At 39.9% G+C, this 19,688-nt stretch overlaps 3 protein-coding genes across 4 annotated transcripts; all 3 read left to right on the top strand.

The window, feature by feature from the left end:
- Positions 1-1,707: 1,707 nt before the first annotated feature.
- On the top strand, positions 1,708-4,980 carry LOC141623325 (putative mediator of RNA polymerase II transcription subunit 26c). 2 transcript variants are annotated; one of them, XM_074439437.1, is made up of 10 exons: positions 1,708-1,859; positions 2,116-2,623; positions 2,840-2,908; positions 3,014-3,096; positions 3,208-3,284; positions 3,412-3,473; positions 3,865-3,898; positions 3,987-4,099; positions 4,420-4,504; positions 4,647-4,980. In XM_074439437.1, exons 2-10 carry the CDS (start codon positions 2,213-2,215, stop codon positions 4,751-4,753), a joined length of 1,041 nt encoding a protein of 346 aa, XP_074295538.1. In that variant the 5' UTR covers positions 1,708-1,859; positions 2,116-2,212; the 3' UTR covers positions 4,754-4,980. The 2 variants fall into 2 exon arrangements, with proteins under 2 accessions (XP_074295538.1, XP_074295539.1); XM_074439438.1 differs by having other exon boundaries at positions 1,857-2,010.
- A 7,303-nt stretch (positions 4,981-12,283) lies between these two features.
- On the top strand, positions 12,284-13,108 carry LOC141617428 (uncharacterized). The gene has a single exon (XM_074434629.1). The coding sequence runs from the start codon at positions 12,284-12,286 to the stop codon at positions 13,106-13,108; it is 825 nt and encodes a 274-aa protein (XP_074290730.1).
- Positions 13,109-13,877: 769 nt separating this feature from the next.
- LOC141617427 (uncharacterized) lies at positions 13,878-15,512 on the top strand. Its single transcript, XM_074434628.1, has 2 exons — positions 13,878-14,141; positions 14,301-15,512. Exons 1-2 carry the CDS (start codon positions 13,878-13,880, stop codon positions 15,510-15,512), a joined length of 1,476 nt encoding a protein of 491 aa, XP_074290729.1.
- The last annotated feature ends 4,176 nt before the right edge of the window (positions 15,513-19,688 follow it).

Here is a 19,688-nt window from a genome sequence, read left to right as displayed (position 1 = left end):
GAAAAATGAGAATTAGTTATATTAAAGGTCAAAGTTTACCTTCACTTATTTAAATTTAATATCAAATACATTAAAAAGATAAAATCATTCGTTATTTATAACCATAAAATATATATTTTATTAAATTTAAATAGCGTGTCCCGTGTCCTAAATTTCATGGGATGCCGTATCACGTGTCCGTGTCGTGTCCGTGTCCGTGTCCGTTTTGGTGCTACCTAGAGCTCTATTAAGTTGATTCGATTCGATTCGAGATCCATTAAGTTCGATTCGATTCGATTGGACAATTTCGGTCCAAAAGAACAGGCCTAAGACCCCGTTCTTTTCGCTTTTCAGTGAACCGAAATGAATGGAGCCGAATCAAGAGAATCGAGCTGAATCAATGAATCAACATAACGAGAATGAAGCGAGCGAGTTTGAATTAAACTGAATAGAGCTGAACTAAACTGAATAGAATTGAGGTAAACTGAACTGAAATAAGTTGAAAATAAACGAGGAAGAATATGACCTAATTGTAGTTGACGAATCCTTTATCTATAAAAGCTGAAGCCAATAAAGCTCTCCTATTGGTCCATGGTTTTTAAGGATTAAAAAGAAAAAAAATTAAGGTAGGACCCCCATGTTCATCCTACACATTTAATTACCCTCTCTCCTATATTTCATTTGATTTGCTTTTCTTTTACTCCTTTTCAAACTACTGAGTTTACGATATTTTAATTTTAGTTTTAACTTTTTTTATAATTACATATACATATTATACATATATATTTTCCTAAAATGTTAGGAATACATCTGAACGAAAACAATTTAAAAAAATACAATAAAATTACAAATTATTTGTACTGATTTTCTGATTGATAGGTACCCAAATAACATTCCTATACAAAAAAAAATGCAAGTCTCGATCAGAATTAAAGCACATTCATATAATTATAATTCATAATGTTAAGAAATATACAAAATTTAGCAAAATTTGAAAAAGATTCATATAATTATAATGTTAAAAAAAAATACACATGATAAAGATTTTAATGATTATAAAAAAGTACCAGCACTAATTTGCTCATCTTAAAAAAAAAAACCAAAGTCTTACAAAGCATTATTATGAGACAAAAACATTTATTTAGTAATCAGGCATCTACAATATCATATTTACAGTTTCAATACCGTCATTTGAATTTAACATTTGAATAAAGAAGCTCAATTCATTATATGTGGTTACAATAATAAATAAGAGGCCCGATTAAATTCAATACCGTCTCTATGGACAATTTATATTATTACGATATTGAACACTTAACATCTGTTGTTACGATCCGTGCATTTTTTTTTTGCACGGGTGTAAAACTAGTACTCCCTCCTATTCTAAATAACTCTCCCTATTTCTTTTTTCGTCTATTCACAATACTCTCCCCATTTCCTTATTTGGAAAACTTTTATACTTATTTTAATCACCTCACCCCACAACAATACCCCACAATATTCATACTTTATCTTATTTTAATCACCTTACCCATAACAATACTTATTTTAATCACACAATACATTTTCTCTTTCCAATCTCCTACCCCACTACAATACTTTACCATATAATACTCCTCTCCCTTAATTCCCGTGCCCTCTATAAAAGGGGGTGGTTATTTAGAATAGGAGGGAGTATCTTTTGTAGTTTAATAATTGAATATGCCTTTTTCCAGTATTCCCTCTTTTGGGCATCACATCTACTCACCCCACGAATTCCTGTCCTAGGGCATTCTGTTCAGATACCAACCCAAAACCAGAAGTGCATCAAAACATTCACTTCTTCTCTTTTCTGAAAATTCCTTCATATTTATCTCCTCCTTTCCCCCCTGTTGTATGAGGTCAGCACAATTACTATCACATCATATTGTCATGTCATAAAGTTTTCTCATTGATTATGTCGTAAATTAAGATTGGAATGTTATACAAATAATTAATCACAAGTTTATACTGTACATTACATGTTCAATATCAAAATCAGATCTATTACATGTAAGCTGTAAATTTAAATTTGGTTTTTAAGCATTAATTTAATATAATGTTTTTTTGTATTGATTTTTTTTGTTTTCATCTGATGAATCTAATGTTTTATTACAGGAGTATCTGATTCTGGGTTTGATAGATAAAGAAGAAATCTTTTGTGGGTTTAATTTAAATTTGTGTGATTTTTACTGTCTTTCTAGTAATTTGGGTGATGGATTTAGATGATGTAAGAAGAATTCTGTTTAATTCAGAGATTGATATATGGAGTTTGATTGATTCTGCTATAAAGGTAGCATCTTTAGATTATGGTGACCAACTTATAGCTCATAGAGATAGTATTGTTGCCAAACTATACTCAAATTGCCCAAATTGTGATACTGAAACTAGAGTTGAAACCTCTAATGCCAATGGGTTTATGTCCAATGCCTCGGTAAAGGCGGTTTTTGGGACGGAGGAGGAGGAGGAGGATAAGGAGGCAGTGATGGTGAAGGAGGAAGAGGAGCATCACCAGAAGGAGTTGGAGTTGGAGCAAAGGGTTGTTGATGATGATGATGAAGAATTTGAGTATGATGAGGAAAAAAGAATTTTTTCTATTAAAGAACAACTTGAAGATCCTAACCAGGTAGCCCTCCCTCAGTTTCATCATGTGTGATATCTAAATGAAAAAAAAAAAAAAAAAAAAAAAAGTTAAACTGGTCGCCTTGGTGACTGCGTAAAGTCAGATGAGAAGAACACTGTGAAACAAAGGAATGACTCCGTATTAGTAGTTAGTTTATTGGTTTTCTTTCATTAGTAGTTGTGAAAAGATTGATTTTGTTTTTTGGTTTTGCAATTGTAGACTGAGGATTCACTAGTTGATTTGCTTCAAACTTTAGCTGATATGGATATTACCTTCAAAGCTCTCAAGGTTAGTATGTAGCTCTATATATAGTTGCATAAATGATCAAACTTTTTAGTCCTTTACAAAGTGTACTTGGACAAGTCTTCCTTATATGTCGATTTGGTTTTGAAGGAAACTGATATCGGGAGGCACGTAAATCGATTGAGAAAGCACCCATCAAACGATGTTAGGCAATTAGTTAAACTACTCGTCAGGTTTTGTTCAGCTCTATTTCAAGTTTATTTTAGGACATCTTGAACAATTGAGAGTTTATATATGTAGCAGGTTATTGATTTGGATTGTTTTTGTGTTTGTTTTCTTGGTAGGAAATGGAAGGATTTAGTTGATGAATGGGTTAGGGCAAATACACCTGGTGGAGTTCATTCCTCCACCAATCTCATTGGTCTTTTTCTTCTTTCTTTTGTTAAATTTAATTTAATTTATGCATGTAATAGAAAAAACAATTTCTTACATGGCCCTGAATCAGTTTGGTTTCTTTGTAATGTACGAATGTAAATTAATGGCTTCAGCCGATGGAGATTCGCCACAGCAGAACATTTCCAAGAATCATCCGAGTGGTCATCACAATCAGGTATAATATTCTTTTGCTATGGCAGTGTGGCCTAGGAAGAATATGAATATGCTTAAAACCTTTGACCTTGCTTCTTTGTTCTCTTTCTGTAATATTTCTATAGAGTCCAAAAACTATAATGCATAGCCTTAAGGGTCCTACAAATGGCGGGGTATGGGGGATTGGATATCTACACCTTTACCCTATGGCCTATGTTAAACTAAACAGGAGTTTGTTCCCGTGCGATTCATGATAAAAAATTATTCCAAAGTTGCATTGAATGACCACTACATCACAATAAAAAAGAGTAACCGTCGGTTTAATGAGCCCATTTACTTAATTTTGTTATAGTATTCCCGTTTGAAACGAGAATTGCTCTAAGATTTGTGCATTGGCATATATTTCTTTTCAGGTTCCTGATTTTGGCTACTCACCAAATCCACACAGTATGAATAGAACCTGATTCTCTAAATGCTTACAGTTGAAGGATATTCCAATTCTGCCTGTTACTGTTTACTATTTTTTTTCTTGCAGATGGAAGTTCCGGGTCTGATAAGTCGGAATATAAGCCTAAAGCTGTCCCGGCTCACACCCCTCCTGCACAAAGACCCCCACCAGCTAAACAAACACCAGCTCTTCAACCCAATGTAAACCTTTCAAAATTTCAGTATTTCTTATAGCGTCGTGTTCGCATTTTCGCAGCTCAGCATTTCCGAAAATGTTAAATCTTATTTCCTGTACCATCTTAAAAATCATAAAATGTGTTTCTAGCTGATGAAACTTCTATGATATGTTCAAAATGTTTTCAACCAAAGATGTATTTCAACAAACGAGGAATGCTTTGAAATAGTTATAAATTCTAATTTGAGAACCCTGTTCCTCCAGAAAATACTATCGTTTGCTGCCTACTGAATTTTTTTGTGTTATTTTGAAAATTTAATGATCCAACTTTGATTGGGATATTCAGATGCAGAAACAAGTAGCAGCTGATCCCGAGAGGCTGGCTTCTGCTAGGAAGCGGCTTCAGGAGAACTACCAAGAAGCGCAAAACGGTTTGATACTTTACCTTTCTCAAAACAAACTGAAAAAAAGATCTGGAATACTTGTTTTCCACCTAGAAAGGTTCTATGATTTTCTTTTGAATCTGATGTTTCTGGTTGTTATTTTGCAATTTTTGTTTCATCTTTGTTGAAGCCAAAAAGCAACGAACAATGCAAGTGTTGGACATCCACGAGCTACCGAAGGGTAAGGCCAAGAATTCCTTCTTTGGAAGGAACAAAGGCGGTTTTCAGAGGCGCTAGTGTTAGGCGATAAACGACGTATGTGAGATACAAATCCTCTTACAGTTGATCAGTCCCACAACAAAACGGGTTGAAATCATCAAATTGAAAAACAAAGCTTGAAAGAAATGAGTATGTTTTTTCGCCTCCATTGGTCATTCGTTGTATGCTAATGCAAGATTAAAACAAACTGAATCATGGGCCAATAAGTACGGAATTTCTTGAACTTTTTTAGAAGTTCTGTTCAATTTTGGCGGTAAAATGAAGGTCTTTGTAGACTTGGTAGTCTATGATGTGTAGATTTTGTACCGGGATGGTCAAGTTCTTACCCAACGCAAGAATGCTTTGGTGTGTGAGTATCATATTGCCCTAAGTTGTGTGAAATGGTGATTGAATTAGGCGAAAATTGAATCTACAATTACGCTCCCCTGTTGAGAGGATAGTAAGTAACATGAATAGGTAGTTAGATCGATGTAATTCCCGAATGAAGTTTACTTTGAATCACTTTGAGTCATACAGAAACAAATTCATTATGTTTAAATATAGGTGTCAGTTGACTACCTTACCTCGCCATTTATAAGAACCCTTGAGAGTTGAGACATCGGATAGTGTTCTTGAATGCGAATCATGAGCTAGGTCCAAAACACGGTTAGGATTGAGTTAGAGAGCAGTTGAGCATGATCAATTAATCATCAATTACTTATTACTTCCTTCGTCCCAGTCACTTGTTATCTTTTTCATTTTTAGGGTGTCTCAGTTAATTGTCATCCTTTCTATTTTAGAAATGCATTTGAAGAGGAATGTGGTCTTTCAAATCCAATTTGACCCACTTGTCATTTAATAATTGGTCATCTCATCTTTCCTTGGTTTTGATACAAAACCAAAGGATACAAATGAGCGGGATAGAGAGAGAGTAGTTTTCAAGGTTTCGTTAGTGCTCACGTAATTTTGGCTAGCTTGACCAAATGTTTGATAAGCTTGTTGTCGTGTTAGTGTTGCTAGAATGCTAGATACTCCGTACTAGTTACAACGTTTCAAGAGATTTACAAATTGTTCTCGAAGACCTATTTTAGAATAAGACCAGCCCAATTAAAAACAAGCCCAAACTTTATTCACCTCTTTCAACCTTTATAGTTTTGTAATTCTCTTATGGGACCGTCCTATAACATAGGACGGGTCGAATAAAGGAGGCTAGCCTAACCAGGGGAGTGATAAACCAAAATGGAAAAAAAAAAAATAGAAAACCCCCGCCCTCAACTATTCTTTCAAGCTACGTCTTCCATATCCTTTGAAACCAATGGCCTCAACACACCAACTCCTCCATCACCAGTGCAGTCCGTCTTTAATGCCGGAACAAGTTGCATCCTCACCCACTTCACGGTTGTCGTTCCTATCAGCTTCTTTTTGCTCTTTCTAATCTATCTCTCCACCAATCAATTAAAACTCAAGGTTGTTAAGATCCGACAATCGTTGACGGCGACTTCTCGACGCCGACCACAGGCAACTAGGTTTCGTATCTCCAATTTTTAAAATTGACTACCTGTGTTTTCACATGGAAAACTTGAGTTTTAAGCCGATTATTAAGGGTTGTGATTTATGCTTAATTGAAGTTTTGCACTTCCCCATATACATATTTTAATTATCTGAAAGTTTGGATTTCAAACTCACTATTTTAACTTGAAAACTCATAAAAGAACAGTGAAATCTCAAGGTTTTTAATTTACTTCTTTTGTTTATTTATTTTAAGGTTTTAGTCTAATGACTACACTAAATTTAGTTTGAAAACTTAGAGTGGCATGTTAAAAAATTATGGCTTTGAGTCGAACAATTGCAAAGAGGTTGTGGTGGGTTGCGCTTCATCGAGCCGGACGGGAGACGGTCGTTGGTGGCATCAGTGTTGGCAGGGACTGGATGTTGGTTTCCTATGTTTTGGAAGATGACAGTCATCATTCGGAAATTAGTACTCTGAATTAAGTGTTTTGTTTATTTTGGGCTTTAATTCATATAGGCTGATCTTATACTATGAGACAGGTCTTATTAAACTATTTGTAGTTGATAATCAATTATACTAAAAGACAAGTTTACCTATTTCAGAAGTCTCCTATTTACTAAATGAATAGGCGAAACTCTTATTTTTCCCGCCTAAATAATATTTCCTAAAATAAAGTGTAGTATTTTTAGCATATATTATCTCACAATCTTTTCATGTCACAATCTTTTAATAAATTGAATATTTAAAACATCCCCTATTTACTAAATGAATAGGTGATTCTAGGTTTTTTCCCGCCTAAAATATTAACTTCTATTTGGGCTTTTAATTTTTGCATTCTACTATGGGCCAAGTCTAACGTAAAAAATGATTGCCAAAAAATATGTATAACATTCTTCTATTCTACTATTGGCTAAATCTAGATCATATCAACTCTTACCCAAAAATAACGTAAAAATTGATTGCCAAAAAATAAATATAAAATTCTCAATCATTGCAAAAAAATAAGTATACCGTCAACCATTGCTATCATTGCCAAAAAAAAGAGAATAAAACTTATTAAATTTTTCCCTCCAAACTCCATCTATTTATATAAGGAAAGTAATGAGATCTTTTTCCAAACTATTATCTTTTCTTTAATGTATACTTTTTTTCATTAAATTCTCAATTATAACTAGTATAGATCCCGCGCAATGTGCGGTATATATAGAGTATTTATTTTTTAGGGTGTTATTTATAACGGAAAACTAAAGTTATGAGAGGTGTATTTTTATGAAATCTATATTTTTTTTACCATAAAATTAAGGATTTCATTTTATAAATTTTCTCCAATAATTTTAATGAATTTTTTTTGTCACAAAGTTAATTGTAAGTAGGGATGGCAATGGGTAGGGTCTGGGTCGGGTCTACCAAGACCCGGACCCGAGATTTTCCCTTTGGACCCGTACCTGACCCAGACCCGCAAGGGTCTAAAATTTGGGGACCCATACCCGGGCCCTATGGGTAAGGGTCGGGTCTGAGTCTACACGCGGGTCCGAGTTTCAGCCACTTTAATAGTAGGGTTAACAGCTATGGGGAAAAAAATTCATACTACTTTAACATTATGTGTTTATTAATCTATATTGTACACTACCAAATCCAATATACATACCAAAGAGATTAAGAAAGACAAAGAAGACCTAAATTAATTTTACCTCCAAATAAATATGAAAGAATCAAACTCGCAACCCTAAAATCAATACCGTACTTGATAGCCATTTTCATCTAACCGTCAATGGCTGCCGTTAATGGTGGTTGTCGGTCGCCACCTATTAGAGAGGTGGTTTCCAGTCGCGTATCAGTGTTGTGGTGGTGGTTTCCTTGTATCAGTGGTGGTATTGTTAGAAGAGTTTGGTTGAGTTTTTATCACTTTATGGGATGAGGAAAGATAAAGAGACTTTAGTTGCTTTGGTTTCTACGGTCTGCCAGTATGAATTCAGAAAAGTTATGATTTTTTTTTTTTTTTTTTTTTTTTTTTTAAAGGGTCTAAGGGTCGGGTATGGGTCTCATAACTTAGACCCGGACCCGGACACGAAATATTTTCTTAAGACCCATACCCGGCCCATACCCATTAGGTCTGAAAAAATGAGACCCATACCCGACCTATTAGGGTCCGACCCTCAGGGTCTGGGTCAAGTTATTCTCTAAATTTATAATTATTGTATTTAATGAAAAATTTACCAACTTATAGTTTATAGTTTAACATCAAATTTATTTTATTTTGATGAAAAAATCATAATTTTTTATTTAATTATAAAATTAAAGTTTAATTATAAGATTATATTTTAATGAAAAGATAATAGTGTAAAGAAAGAAAATTTTACTTGTTTCTTTATTTAGATAGAAGCACTAGTTTGGATGCCCGTGCGTTGCAACGGGGTAATTAACTTAATAACAAAAAAATGGTTATAAGGCCTTAATATTTACATCTTATGTCTAATCATTTATTTAGATATGATCAAAAGTCAACACATCTTATTTAAGAGACGCAAAAGATGTTGGGTTGATACCTAAGTTCCAAGGATGCCTTATATTTTTAATCATAAGACCACCACATCTTATGTTAATCTTTCGATGTTGGACAATTACATTATTTTTATATAATTCTACATTATTTTTCAATGTGAGGCATATAACATAATCAGAACTACACAATTTTATATATGTACAAATTATATGAAATCTATACGCTAATGATAACATTTTTACCACGAATCAAATTATGTTATTTTCATAATTTTCTTAACGATATTTTTTTGCCAAATGAAATGTAAAAGTTTTTATATAAAAATTAGAAACATCACTTCAATATAATATAGGAAATAAATATTATAATAATTAAAAGATTCTCCACTTTATTTTTTACATCAAAAAATATTATTTATGATACTTTCCCAAACTAATTTTTAAGATCACCCCACATTATGATAATTTTCTGATATGGGATTCAAGTATTTATATGTAGTATATTTACCACACCTACATTATTTTTCAACGTGGGACAAATAACACACGAAAAAAAAAGTACACCATCTTTTTTGCAACTATTTCGATATCCAACCCGATTTAGTAATGAGAAAATACTGTACTATCTATTTATATTCGTACATTTTTTTTTTCATTTTTTCTCATAATTAAAATATGTACAAATGATATGATTTAAATTACATTTTTTTTCCTAGCACGACTTTTAAGATGTAATTGAGGGAGCAATGACATGTATAAACAAATGCAAAATATTTTCTTTTTCTGGTGGGATTTTGATTAATGGTTATAAATTATGATGTGTTTTAGTTACGTACTCAAATATAATGAGGCATAATAATTATCGATATTTGAAAGTTAAAAAAATTTAATTCTACTATTTATCAAAGTAAAAAAGCTCGTTATTGATTTGTCTGTGGATTCAAGATCTTTTTATGCAACACTTGATTTTATTATAATTCATAAATTTTTTATTCTAGTGCAGAGATTATCGTTATATATGACAATTAATAACCAATTTATGTATATTTAGGAGTTAGGGCCCATTTTATTTTTTAATTATGATTTTGTCTTAAATAAAGTTATTATACTATCGATTGTCTTAAAATAAACTTATTATACTATCGCTAATATAGTAATACCTAATCGCTTTTATAAATATCTACGTGATTAATATTTGTATGGTATTGTTGTTGTTAGGCCCAAATTTTGGATATGGGCTGAGACAAGGAAGCAGGTCAGGAGGCTGAGCACTCGGAAGGCAGAATGAGAGCAGCGCGCGTTAAGGAAGCGGATGCAGACTTGGACACCCGCTTATTCACGGATGGAATAAGGAAATTCTATCACTTACCATATTCCGAGAAAGGAAAGTCCTACCTTGTGCCAAATTAGGAATACTTGGTGAAGAAGCAAGGAACCCTAGACGGAGGAGCCCCACTATATAAGGGGCATCAATGCAAGGCAATGGGGATCATTCAGATATACATAAGAAAAATCCTAGCCTCCATAATATAGCATAATCGTCCACATTGTACTTCCCGTCGAATTATAGTGCAAATCTTGGTGGGATTCCGTCTCCCTCCACGGTTGTTTCCCATATCGGGTTTTCCGCGTAACCAAAATTGCTTGTGTTATTCGTTTATCTTCGCATACAATCTAACGTACATACAAAAATACAATAAACCACCAATCACAATATTGACTTAACGTTAAGACCGCTTTAACCCTAAATTGGTAGAAATTTACCAAAACAGTTTGGCGCCCACCGTGGGGCATAATGGTCGTCTCCGTTAGTCAGTATACAGAACGAAGCAGCATGTCAGGACAACCAGAAGCAAATCCAGGTAAGACAGACAGCGTCCCAACAACACGAGCACCGCCTCCCTCCACAACGACAGCACGCACAACCTCAACTCATCTAGCCGACGCTACACAGATACCGGCTGTCAAACAGAGCCAAAATTCCCAGACGCCAGCAAGTCAACAACAAGCAGAAAGGGCACATATCAGAGACTCGGGTGTCGGCCAGGGTAGACAAGGGACGGGACAACCAGATAAAGGAGGGCAGCCCAGACAACAGGCCCCAACCCCACCAAGTCCTACTAGTATCATGATAAGCGGACTAGATACCCTGGCAAGGACCATCCGAACAATGCAAAGCGAGAATAAGAGCATGAGATCCTAGATGGAAGAGGATAACAATCTACTCCGGGCCCAGATCAACGAATTGCGACACCAAACTTGCAGTCCAGCGGCCTGGATGCGGGATGCCAGATCCGGAGCGGCATCAGAAGGAGACAGTGAGAGGAGGCAGATGCGCACGCTGCCACATGATGTGATAACTCCGCTAGACATGGAAACCACACCACAACAGAGAAGAGGCCTGATTCCAGTAGGGTTGGGGGCACTAACACTGGATGACGAGCCAGCACGCCAGGAACCAACACCCATATCAGGTACTCTGCCTCCGAATAATTTGATGCGTTCTGACAACCTCTCTGCCGCAGGTATATGGGAGCATCAGCAGGACAGGTTGACATCCTCAGCCTCGTTGGCCAGAGGACCAGTCCCGAACAGATCAGAATATACGCGGACGAGTGGCTCGGATCCAGCAGCATCGCAGATGCATCAGCCGGCAGCAACTGGACAATAGAATTTTGCAGGAGTTATGGACCAACAACCGCAGGCGCATCAGCAGCTCACCGGAAGTGAGGCGTATATAGAGCAGCAGTACCAAGAGCTACGTAGCCTTCTCCGGAGAGTCCCAGGAATGCCACTACCTATGGAGATGGCAGCGCCAGAAAGCTACGCTGATTTGCCCTTCACCGACGCTACAGCTGCTATCGCTTTGCCAAAAGGATTCAATGTCCCGACAATGACTCTTTTTGATGGGACCACAGAACCCTGTGATCACATTAGCCAGTATAAGCAGAAGATGATGGTGACTACAGCAGCGGGAGCCTCGAAAGAGGCGTGTATGTGCAAGGGATTCGGATCAACCTTGTCAGGGGCAGCATTGCGATGGTTTGTTTGCTTACCCAACGGATCCATATCCTCATTTGCTGACCTAGTCAACGCCTTCAACCAACAATTTGCCAGTAGCCGCCGAACTCCAAAGCAGCCAAGTGATCTATAGAGGATTGTCCAAGAAATCGGGGAATCGATTAAGGACTACGTCACCAGGTTCAATACAGAAAAGGTTGCCATACGGGTTGTGACACATCTACGACCATTAACGCCTTCAGGCAAGGCTTAGATAAGGATTCGGATCACTACAAGGAGTTAATAATGCATCCCTGTGAGAGATTTGAGGAAGTTCAGCAGCGAGCTACAGCGGCATTGAGGTTGGAGGAAGATATACAGTCTAGAAAAGGAACGACAACCTTCGACAAAGCAAGCACAAAGATCCCAATAGAAAAGAAAGACGAGAGAGCCAGGCCGTACAGCAGACCAAACATCAGCAAGGTAGCAGAGAAGACCCAGCAAGTGGAGGATTCTCAATATCCCCCAGATTAGCTGAGTATGGATTCAACACAGGAATGGAAGGTTTGTTGAAAGCACTAAAAGAGTTGGGTGACCAGGTAAGGTGGACTAAAACGCCTACGCAAAGCCGGCCTAACGATGACCGGGACAGTAACAAGAGGTGTGAATGGCATCAGGATATCGGGCACCGGACAGAAGATTGTTTCAGACTACGAGTAAGATTTCAGGTGCGCAGAGGGAATCTGGACCACCTGCTATCACGTGGGGGCAAACAGGATAAGAGGGAAACAGCAAACCAGGTGCTCCCTTCTGCTCCGCCCATATGCACCAAAATTATTAACGTGATAACAGGTGGATCCGAGCTGTCAGGTTTAATGTACTCTGCGGCCAAGAGAAGAGCTACTGAAAGTAAAGGAGACCATCCAAAAACTTCATGCAGAGTAAGCCAAAGTGACTTGCCCGTGGTTACGTTCGATGAAACTGACGCAGGGAATGAGACAGAGCAGCATCATGACACCCTCACTATAACATTGTCCGTTGGAAACTGCACCGTGCGAAAGATGTTGGTGGACACTGGGAGCTCCGTGAACCTCATCATGTTTGAAATTATCAAAGTAATGGGCTTCGACAAGGAACACTTGGTAAAGAAATATGTGCCACTAGTGGGATTCAGTGGTGAGACAGCGCATTCGGTAGGCGAGATAACCATTCCAACTTATATTGAAGGAGTCAACAAATTGGTGAGATACTTAGTCATCGAGGGTCCAGCCACTCACAACGTAATATTGGGAAGAACGTGGCTGCATCAGATGAAGGCGGTCCCCTCAACATATCATCAATGTCTCAAATTCCCAACTCCGTGGGGCGTGGTTACAGTGTAAGGGAATCGTGAGGAACCCAGAAGCTGTTATAAGCAAGCCCTAAAAGCCACAACTAAGCTCCCCTCATAACAATTACAGGACCGGGGTACCTCGGAAGAATACAAGGAGCCACCTTCGGAGGAGTTAGACTAGGTCCACCTGGATGAGGTACACCCGGATAGAGCAGTACTAATTGGAGCAACCTGCAGTGGAGAGCTACTTGATCAGCTAATTCAATTTCTAAAAATGAACATGGACTGTTTTGCTTGGTCCCATGATGACATGGTCGGCATAGATCCATCTATTATCTCACATAAGTTAAGCGTAAATCCAGGCTGTACCCCAGTGCAACAGAAGAGAAGAAAATTCGCGGTAGAACGGAACGAGGTTATTAACAGGGAAGTAGACAGTCTCCTGGAAGCAGGAAAAATCAGAGAAGTCAGCTACCCTGAGTGGCTCTCTAATGTAGTAGTAGTGCCCAAGAAGAATGGAAAGTGGAGGGTATGTGTGGATTTTACGGATCTAAATAAAGCTTCTCCCAAAGATCCTTTTCCACTGCCACATATTGATGCAATGGTGGATGCCACGGTCGGCCACGAGGTGCTTACCTTTCTAGATGCCTGGAGTGGCTATAATCAGATCAAGATGCATCCGCAAGATCAAGAGAAGACAGCATTTATGTCAGAACGAGGCATATATTGCTACAATGTCATGCCCTTTGGCCTAAAAAACGCTGGCTCCACCTATCAGCGCCTGGTAAACAAGATGTAAATAGCAGATAAGAAAGACGATGGAAGTGTACATAGATGATATGGTGCTAAAATCTAAGAGAGCCAATATGCATATGGAGCACTTGGCTGATACCTTCAAAACATTGAGGGAGTATAAGATGAAGCTTAATTCATCCAAGTGCTTATTTGGAGTGTCCTCCAGAAAGTTCCTAGGATACATGGTAACTCAGAGGGGGATTGAAGCCAGCAAAGAGCAGATCAAGGCAGTCCTCCACCTGGAGTCACCACAGGGGCCGAAAGACGTGCAGCGGCTGGCAAGAAAGGTAGCATCCTTGAGTAGATTCATCTCACGGGCCTCGGATAGATGCAAGATATTCTATGATATACTAAGAAAGAGCCAGAAGTTCGAGTGGACAGAGGAGCATGAGTAAGCATTCAAAGAACTTAAGCGCTATCTGAGCACGCCACCACTATTGGCAAAGCCAGAACAGGGAGAGCCACTGTTCTTATACCTGTCAGTTACAGAAGCAGCAGTAAGTGCGGTTCTGGTCAAAGAGCAAGAAGGGTTGCGGCATCCAGTATACTACATCAGTAAGTCTCCGCTTCCTGCAGAGACTAGTTACACATCTTTCGAGAAATTAGTCTTAGCTCTGGTCACTGCTTTGTATAAATTGCGCCCGTACTTTGAATCTCACACCATCCACGTAGTGACTAATTATCCACTGAAAACTATCGTGAGGAAGCCTGAACTATCTAGAAGAATGACCAAATGGTCAGTACACTTGAATGGCTATGATTTAAAATTTGAACCTAGGACGGCAATAAAGTCCCAGGCGCTGGCGGATTTTGTTTTAGACTTCTGTCCCGCTACCCGTGTGGAGGCAGAAAAAGGGATGTTGACATTATTAGGAGACCAGGAAAGCAGAGTTTGGACCCTATACATAGATGGAGCCTCTAATGCTCGGGGAGTTGGGGTAGGTTTGGTCCTTAGGTCCCCAAAAGACGATATGATGGTACACGCGGTTAGGTGTGAATTCAACGCAACTAATAACAAAGCTGAGTACGAGGCACTTATACTAGGGATGCAAATGACACAGGGGATCAAAGTTAGGAACCTAAGGGTGTATAGTGATTCATTGTTTGTGGTGAATCATGTGAACAATGAGTACGTGGCATGTGACTCGAAGATGATAGCCTACCTGAAGATAGCCACTGAGCAAAAATTGAAATTCAGATCCTTTAAAATTACTCAGGTACCAAGGGATCAGAACGTGAAAGCAGACGCCTTAGCCACGCTGGGAGCCACCTTCCAGCCCGCGGAACTCTCCAACATACCAATTACTCATGTACTAACTCCAGCTATACAGAAGGAGTTAGAGCAGGGTCATCCAGAGAGAGAAGCACACATACGGCACGTAAGTAGGGAAGGAGTCCAGGTCTCAGGTGGAAATCAGCAGGGGGTTCCAGACTGGAGAACACCTTATGTGGAATGGCTAAAGGATGGGAGACTCCCAGAAGACAAGAAAGAAGCACAAAGTTTCAGAATAAAGGCCTCCAGATTCATTCTGATAGACAACGTTCTTTTTAGAAAATCCATGGTAGGACCTTATCTCAGATGTCTTAGTAAAGGGGAAGCTGATACAGTACTACAGGATGTACATGGCGGAGAGTATAGAAATCACGCTGGAGGATGAAGCATGTCCAATAAAATCTTAAGACAAGGATATTTCTGGCCCACTATGAGGGCAGACGCTGTCAATCATGCCAAACGCTGTGATTCATGCCAGAAGGCGGCTCTAGCAATTTATCAGCCAACAGAACCAATGCATCCAATCATCTCTCCATGGCCATTTATGATGTGGGGGATGGACATAGTAGGGAAGTTGCCCAGGGCTCCAGGCAACAGAGTATACATGCTTGTCATGACTGACTATTTTTCAAAATGGATTGAAGCTGAGGCTATGACAGAAGTAAAAGAGGCACAAGTGATTTCTTTTATAAAGCGCAACATCATTAACAGGTTTGGGATACCATCTGAAATCATATGCGACAATGGATCCCAGTTCATATCAGATAACACAGAAGGATTTTGTTCACGTTGGAACATAACGCTAAGGAAGTCAGCTCCACGATACCCACAAACCAACGACCAAGCAGAATCCAGCAATAAAATCATTGTGGAGAACCTCAGAAAGGGGATGGAGGAGCTAGGAGGTAAGTGGGCAGACGAATTGCCACTGGTACTCTGGTCAGACAGGACAACACCGAAGGTGGCAACGGGCCAGACACCGCATAGCCTAGTATTTGGGGCAGAAGAAGTTATTCCGTCAGAAGTTCTGGTACCCACACACAGGTACGACTGCCAGACAGCAGAGCAAAACCAAATTGAAATGGCTAGGAGCCTGGACACCGTTGATAAGTTAAGGGAAAGTGTTTACATACGTATGGTGTCATACAAGCAATATGTAGCCAGAACGTATAATAAGAACGTCAAAGTAAGGACCCTTGTGGTAGGGGACCTGGTACTCAGAAGAGTATTTGAAAATACTAAAAATCACAAGGCAGGAAAGTTCGCTTACAAGTGGGAAGGACCATATCAGGTTGAAAGCATTGTCAAGAATGGGGCATACAGGTTGATGACCATGCAAGGCCAGATCCTGAACAAACCCTGGAACATCCGTCATCTGAAACAATACTTTGTCTGACAAAGTGCTGAACCTTTAGTGTACAGAGGACCTTTCAACAGTCCGTGAAGCAAAAAAAAAAAGGACGTGAAGCAAAAAAAAGGGGAGGGGGGGGGGGGGGGTTGGGTTAGTATATGCTTTAGATGTTGGTTTGTTTTTTAATTTTCTTAAATTTTAGTTTTTCATTTTACAAAGCAAATTGAGTCGTTTTTAAACCGAGTAGTCCAGCCTGTGGCTTCCTTCCAGCTGTTGCCTTGGAACACCATGAGATAGCACCAGGTAATTTGTACTACTTTGGAATTTTACGCTTCTAGGAAGAAATGCTTTGAATACTCAATTTGGTTGCTTGTCAGGCAAGGGAAACTCTAAGGTTCCAGCCCCTGCCATGTGGGCTACGAGACATTTACTAAGTCAGCCACATGGAGAGCAAACGGTAGGATGGAGGTAGCAGGGCACGGCGATACTAAGACCACCTGTACCTCACTGTTAATCTCAGTAAATCTGTAGCTACGACGTAGGGCCATATACATAGGTGCATGCACGAAACTACAAACGCTGAACCACAAGGAACGCAACATTCCTTGTTAACCAGAAAAGGACAATGAGAGGTACGCTTTAATTAGCTATCCTATTGATAAGATATTTTACGTCATGGGTAAAATATGTTATCAAACATCTGCCACCAGGGGCAGAGGCTGTGCACCTGGGGCCAGGTCAGCCTCCTGGGTAAATCAAAGTGAGACCAAACTTCGGACAACGAAAGCACAACGCAAAGATATAGCAAGAGGAGCCTAAGAGCTAGGCCGAAAAGTACTTCAAAATAAGGACACCTGCTACCTATAGCAGGTGCCACAGTAGTTTCAAGCCTGCACATCAGCATGCGCAAGCAAACGCAAAAAAAAAAAGAGCAATAGAGTATAATTACAAAACTTGCACCACACAGGGCCAAGTCCCCAGAAAATATGATTATTTTTTTTAAGAGAGGTCAATCCTCTCAACAGCAGCACTCTGACCGTTGCCTTGCTCCCCATGTTCCATCTGCTCCTCTGATGTAGGTACCTGAGCAGCCTCCAAAACCATAGCAGCGCCACCACCAGCTTCCTCTACCAGGATCTCCTCTACAGCATCAGCCCCAGAGATAGTTCCAGAGATGTCCATTGCAATAAAATCGGGTTCAGGATTGGAAACCTCAGCACCAGCAGGGAATAGGGCACTCAGATCCATACCATTGGGGAAAGCACGGGCAAATTCCGCCTGCTCCTCCTCCAGATTCCAAGAGGTGTGCCTCCCTTCAGTATAGGCCTGGATGTAGTCAATCCTCCCTTCAAAGGCGGTATAGGCTCCCACGTTTCTGGCTAGTTCATCCATCTCTTCAGCACGGGCCTCTGCCTTCGCCAGACCGGAGGTCAAAACACAGTTGGCTTCCTGCGTCCTAGCAAGCTGGTCCTTGGCTACCTCCTTCTCCCTCTTGGCCGCATGAAGCTGCTCCCTCAGTTTCGCACATATGGCTGTGAGCTCCTTGTTCTTCCCCATAGCTGCCAGGCATTCAACCTTGGCTCTCTGCAGCATCTTACGAAGGTAAAGAGACGATTGCAGGGCCTGGGGAACAAGAGAAAGCTGTCAGACAGGAAAAGAATGGGATGTTGTGGACAATAGATAGAGGCAGCAGAAAGTAGACTTACAAGGAAGCAATGTTCAGCAGCCAGATCGGTCATCTCCTGGGGATCCGTCTCGTCAAACATACGGGTGCAGGTTGGTGTCAAGAGCCGCTCTAACGAGGGCCAGTAGCTGACACGTTCAGCATCCCCAAAGCCAGCAGGAAGGCAAATTAGTTGGTCATCAGCACGGGTAGGGGAGCCAGGAGCGCGTGATATGGGAGTAACCTCGACAGGCTCTGGAGCAGGTCTGGGGGCAGATCTCCTTTTGGATGAAGCGGGTGAGGGTGTAGACTCATCTGTCCTTTTCCTTGCTTGGCGCATCAGGATCTCAGAAGCAGAAGGGCGGGTACTTCCTACAAACACGCCAAAACACAAATATGGGTATTCAAGGTGGATGGTTGCGGGACCAACCAAGAGTCAGAAGGAAGCACTTACCAGAAGACATGGTTTTTTCAGCAGTGGAATTATCTGGAGCAGAGAGTAGAGTAGGAAACGACCTTTGTCCTTCAGGGATAGAGAAGAGCTTGGCAACGGAAACGTGCTCGTCCTCAGATTTCTCAGGGTTCTTGAGTTCTGCAGCAAACCACATAGTAATAAAAGTAAGTAGCAGAGGGAATAACAGAAACAAACATGCAAGAATACTTACTCTTGGCCCGGATCCAGTGCTCATAGAGATAGTTAGCGTGTAAAGGAAGGGATTCAAGCTTGATGTAAAAGAAGTCCTCATACTAACCATCGTCTTTGCCTTTGGCCGCAGACTGAAGAACGTTTTCAGTCTTCTTCATGGCCCTAAAGGTACATTGGCCATTCCCAAGTGACCGACACTCAAACCTGTGGGCCATATCTGGTAGCCCGATCTTAGCACCCAGGCTGTTATTGAGAGTAACAATGGATAGAAGGATCCTCCATGCATATGGGGCAATTTAGACCATTGGAATGGAGTTCAGATGAATGAACTCTTGAATCATTAAGGGGAAAGGAAACCTGAGACCAAGGATGAAGGGGTACGTGTACAGGCAGATCCACCCCTCGCGGAAGGCGTCAGCTTTCTGACCGGGTTTTGGGATGTGAATCACCACATCATCGCCTAGATCCAAGAGAGCTTTGATTCTAGGGATGTCATTTTGGGTCAAATGGGAGTCGCAAGAATGAGGTTTTTTGAGCACCCCCTGGGAAGGAAAAACATCGTCCTCAACAAGGTCGATGGTGGCAGATGAAGATGTGGTGAAACGAGTTTTTGCCATGGAAAAAATGAAGAAAAGAACAGAATTGAAGTACCTGGAATATGGAAGAAGAGGGCGGCGATGACGGCGAAGGGAAAGTGGGGAGACGAATTTTGGGAATCGAGGTTTTGAGGGTTTTAAGAAGATGGAAATGATTGATGAGAGAGAAAAAAAGGGCGGGTGAGATTAAATAGGAAAAAGTAGGTGGGAGTTTAAAATGTGAAGAAGTATGCGAAAAGTCATTCAACGATACACTGCAATTTCCCGCTCAAACATCTAGGGTTAGACTTTCGCGAAAAATTGGG

This window comes from Silene latifolia, chromosome X (assembly GCF_048544455.1).
Source record: "Silene latifolia isolate original U9 population chromosome X, ASM4854445v1, whole genome shotgun sequence".
NCBI classification, from domain to species: Eukaryota; Viridiplantae; Streptophyta; class Magnoliopsida; order Caryophyllales; family Caryophyllaceae; genus Silene; species Silene latifolia.
This window is presented reverse-complemented; position numbering and strand designations above follow the sequence as displayed.

What these genes read in the sequence shown, in the direction of transcription:
- LOC141623325 (XM_074439437.1), top strand. Translation starts at nt 2,213, where the DNA reads ATGGATTTAGATGATGTAAGAAGAATTCTGTTTAATTCAGAGATTGAT. An exon ending in CTACTCACCAAATCCACACA is followed by an intron (nt 3,899 to 3,986) that starts GTATGAATAGAA and finishes TTTTTCTTGCAG; the next exon opens with ATGGAAGTTCCGGGTCTGAT. An exon ending in CACCAGCTCTTCAACCCAAT is followed by an intron (nt 4,100 to 4,419) that starts GTAAACCTTTCA and finishes TGGGATATTCAG; the next exon opens with ATGCAGAAACAAGTAGCAGC.
- LOC141617428 (XM_074434629.1), top strand. Translation starts at nt 12,284, where the DNA reads ATGGAAGGTTTGTTGAAAGCACTAAAAGAGTTGGGTGACCAGGTAAGG.
- LOC141617427 (XM_074434628.1), top strand. Translation starts at nt 13,878, where the DNA reads ATGGAAGTGTACATAGATGATATGGTGCTAAAATCTAAGAGAGCCAAT. An exon ending in TGCAGCGGCTGGCAAGAAAG is followed by an intron (nt 14,142 to 14,300) that starts GTAGCATCCTTG and finishes CTATTGGCAAAG; the next exon opens with CCAGAACAGGGAGAGCCACT.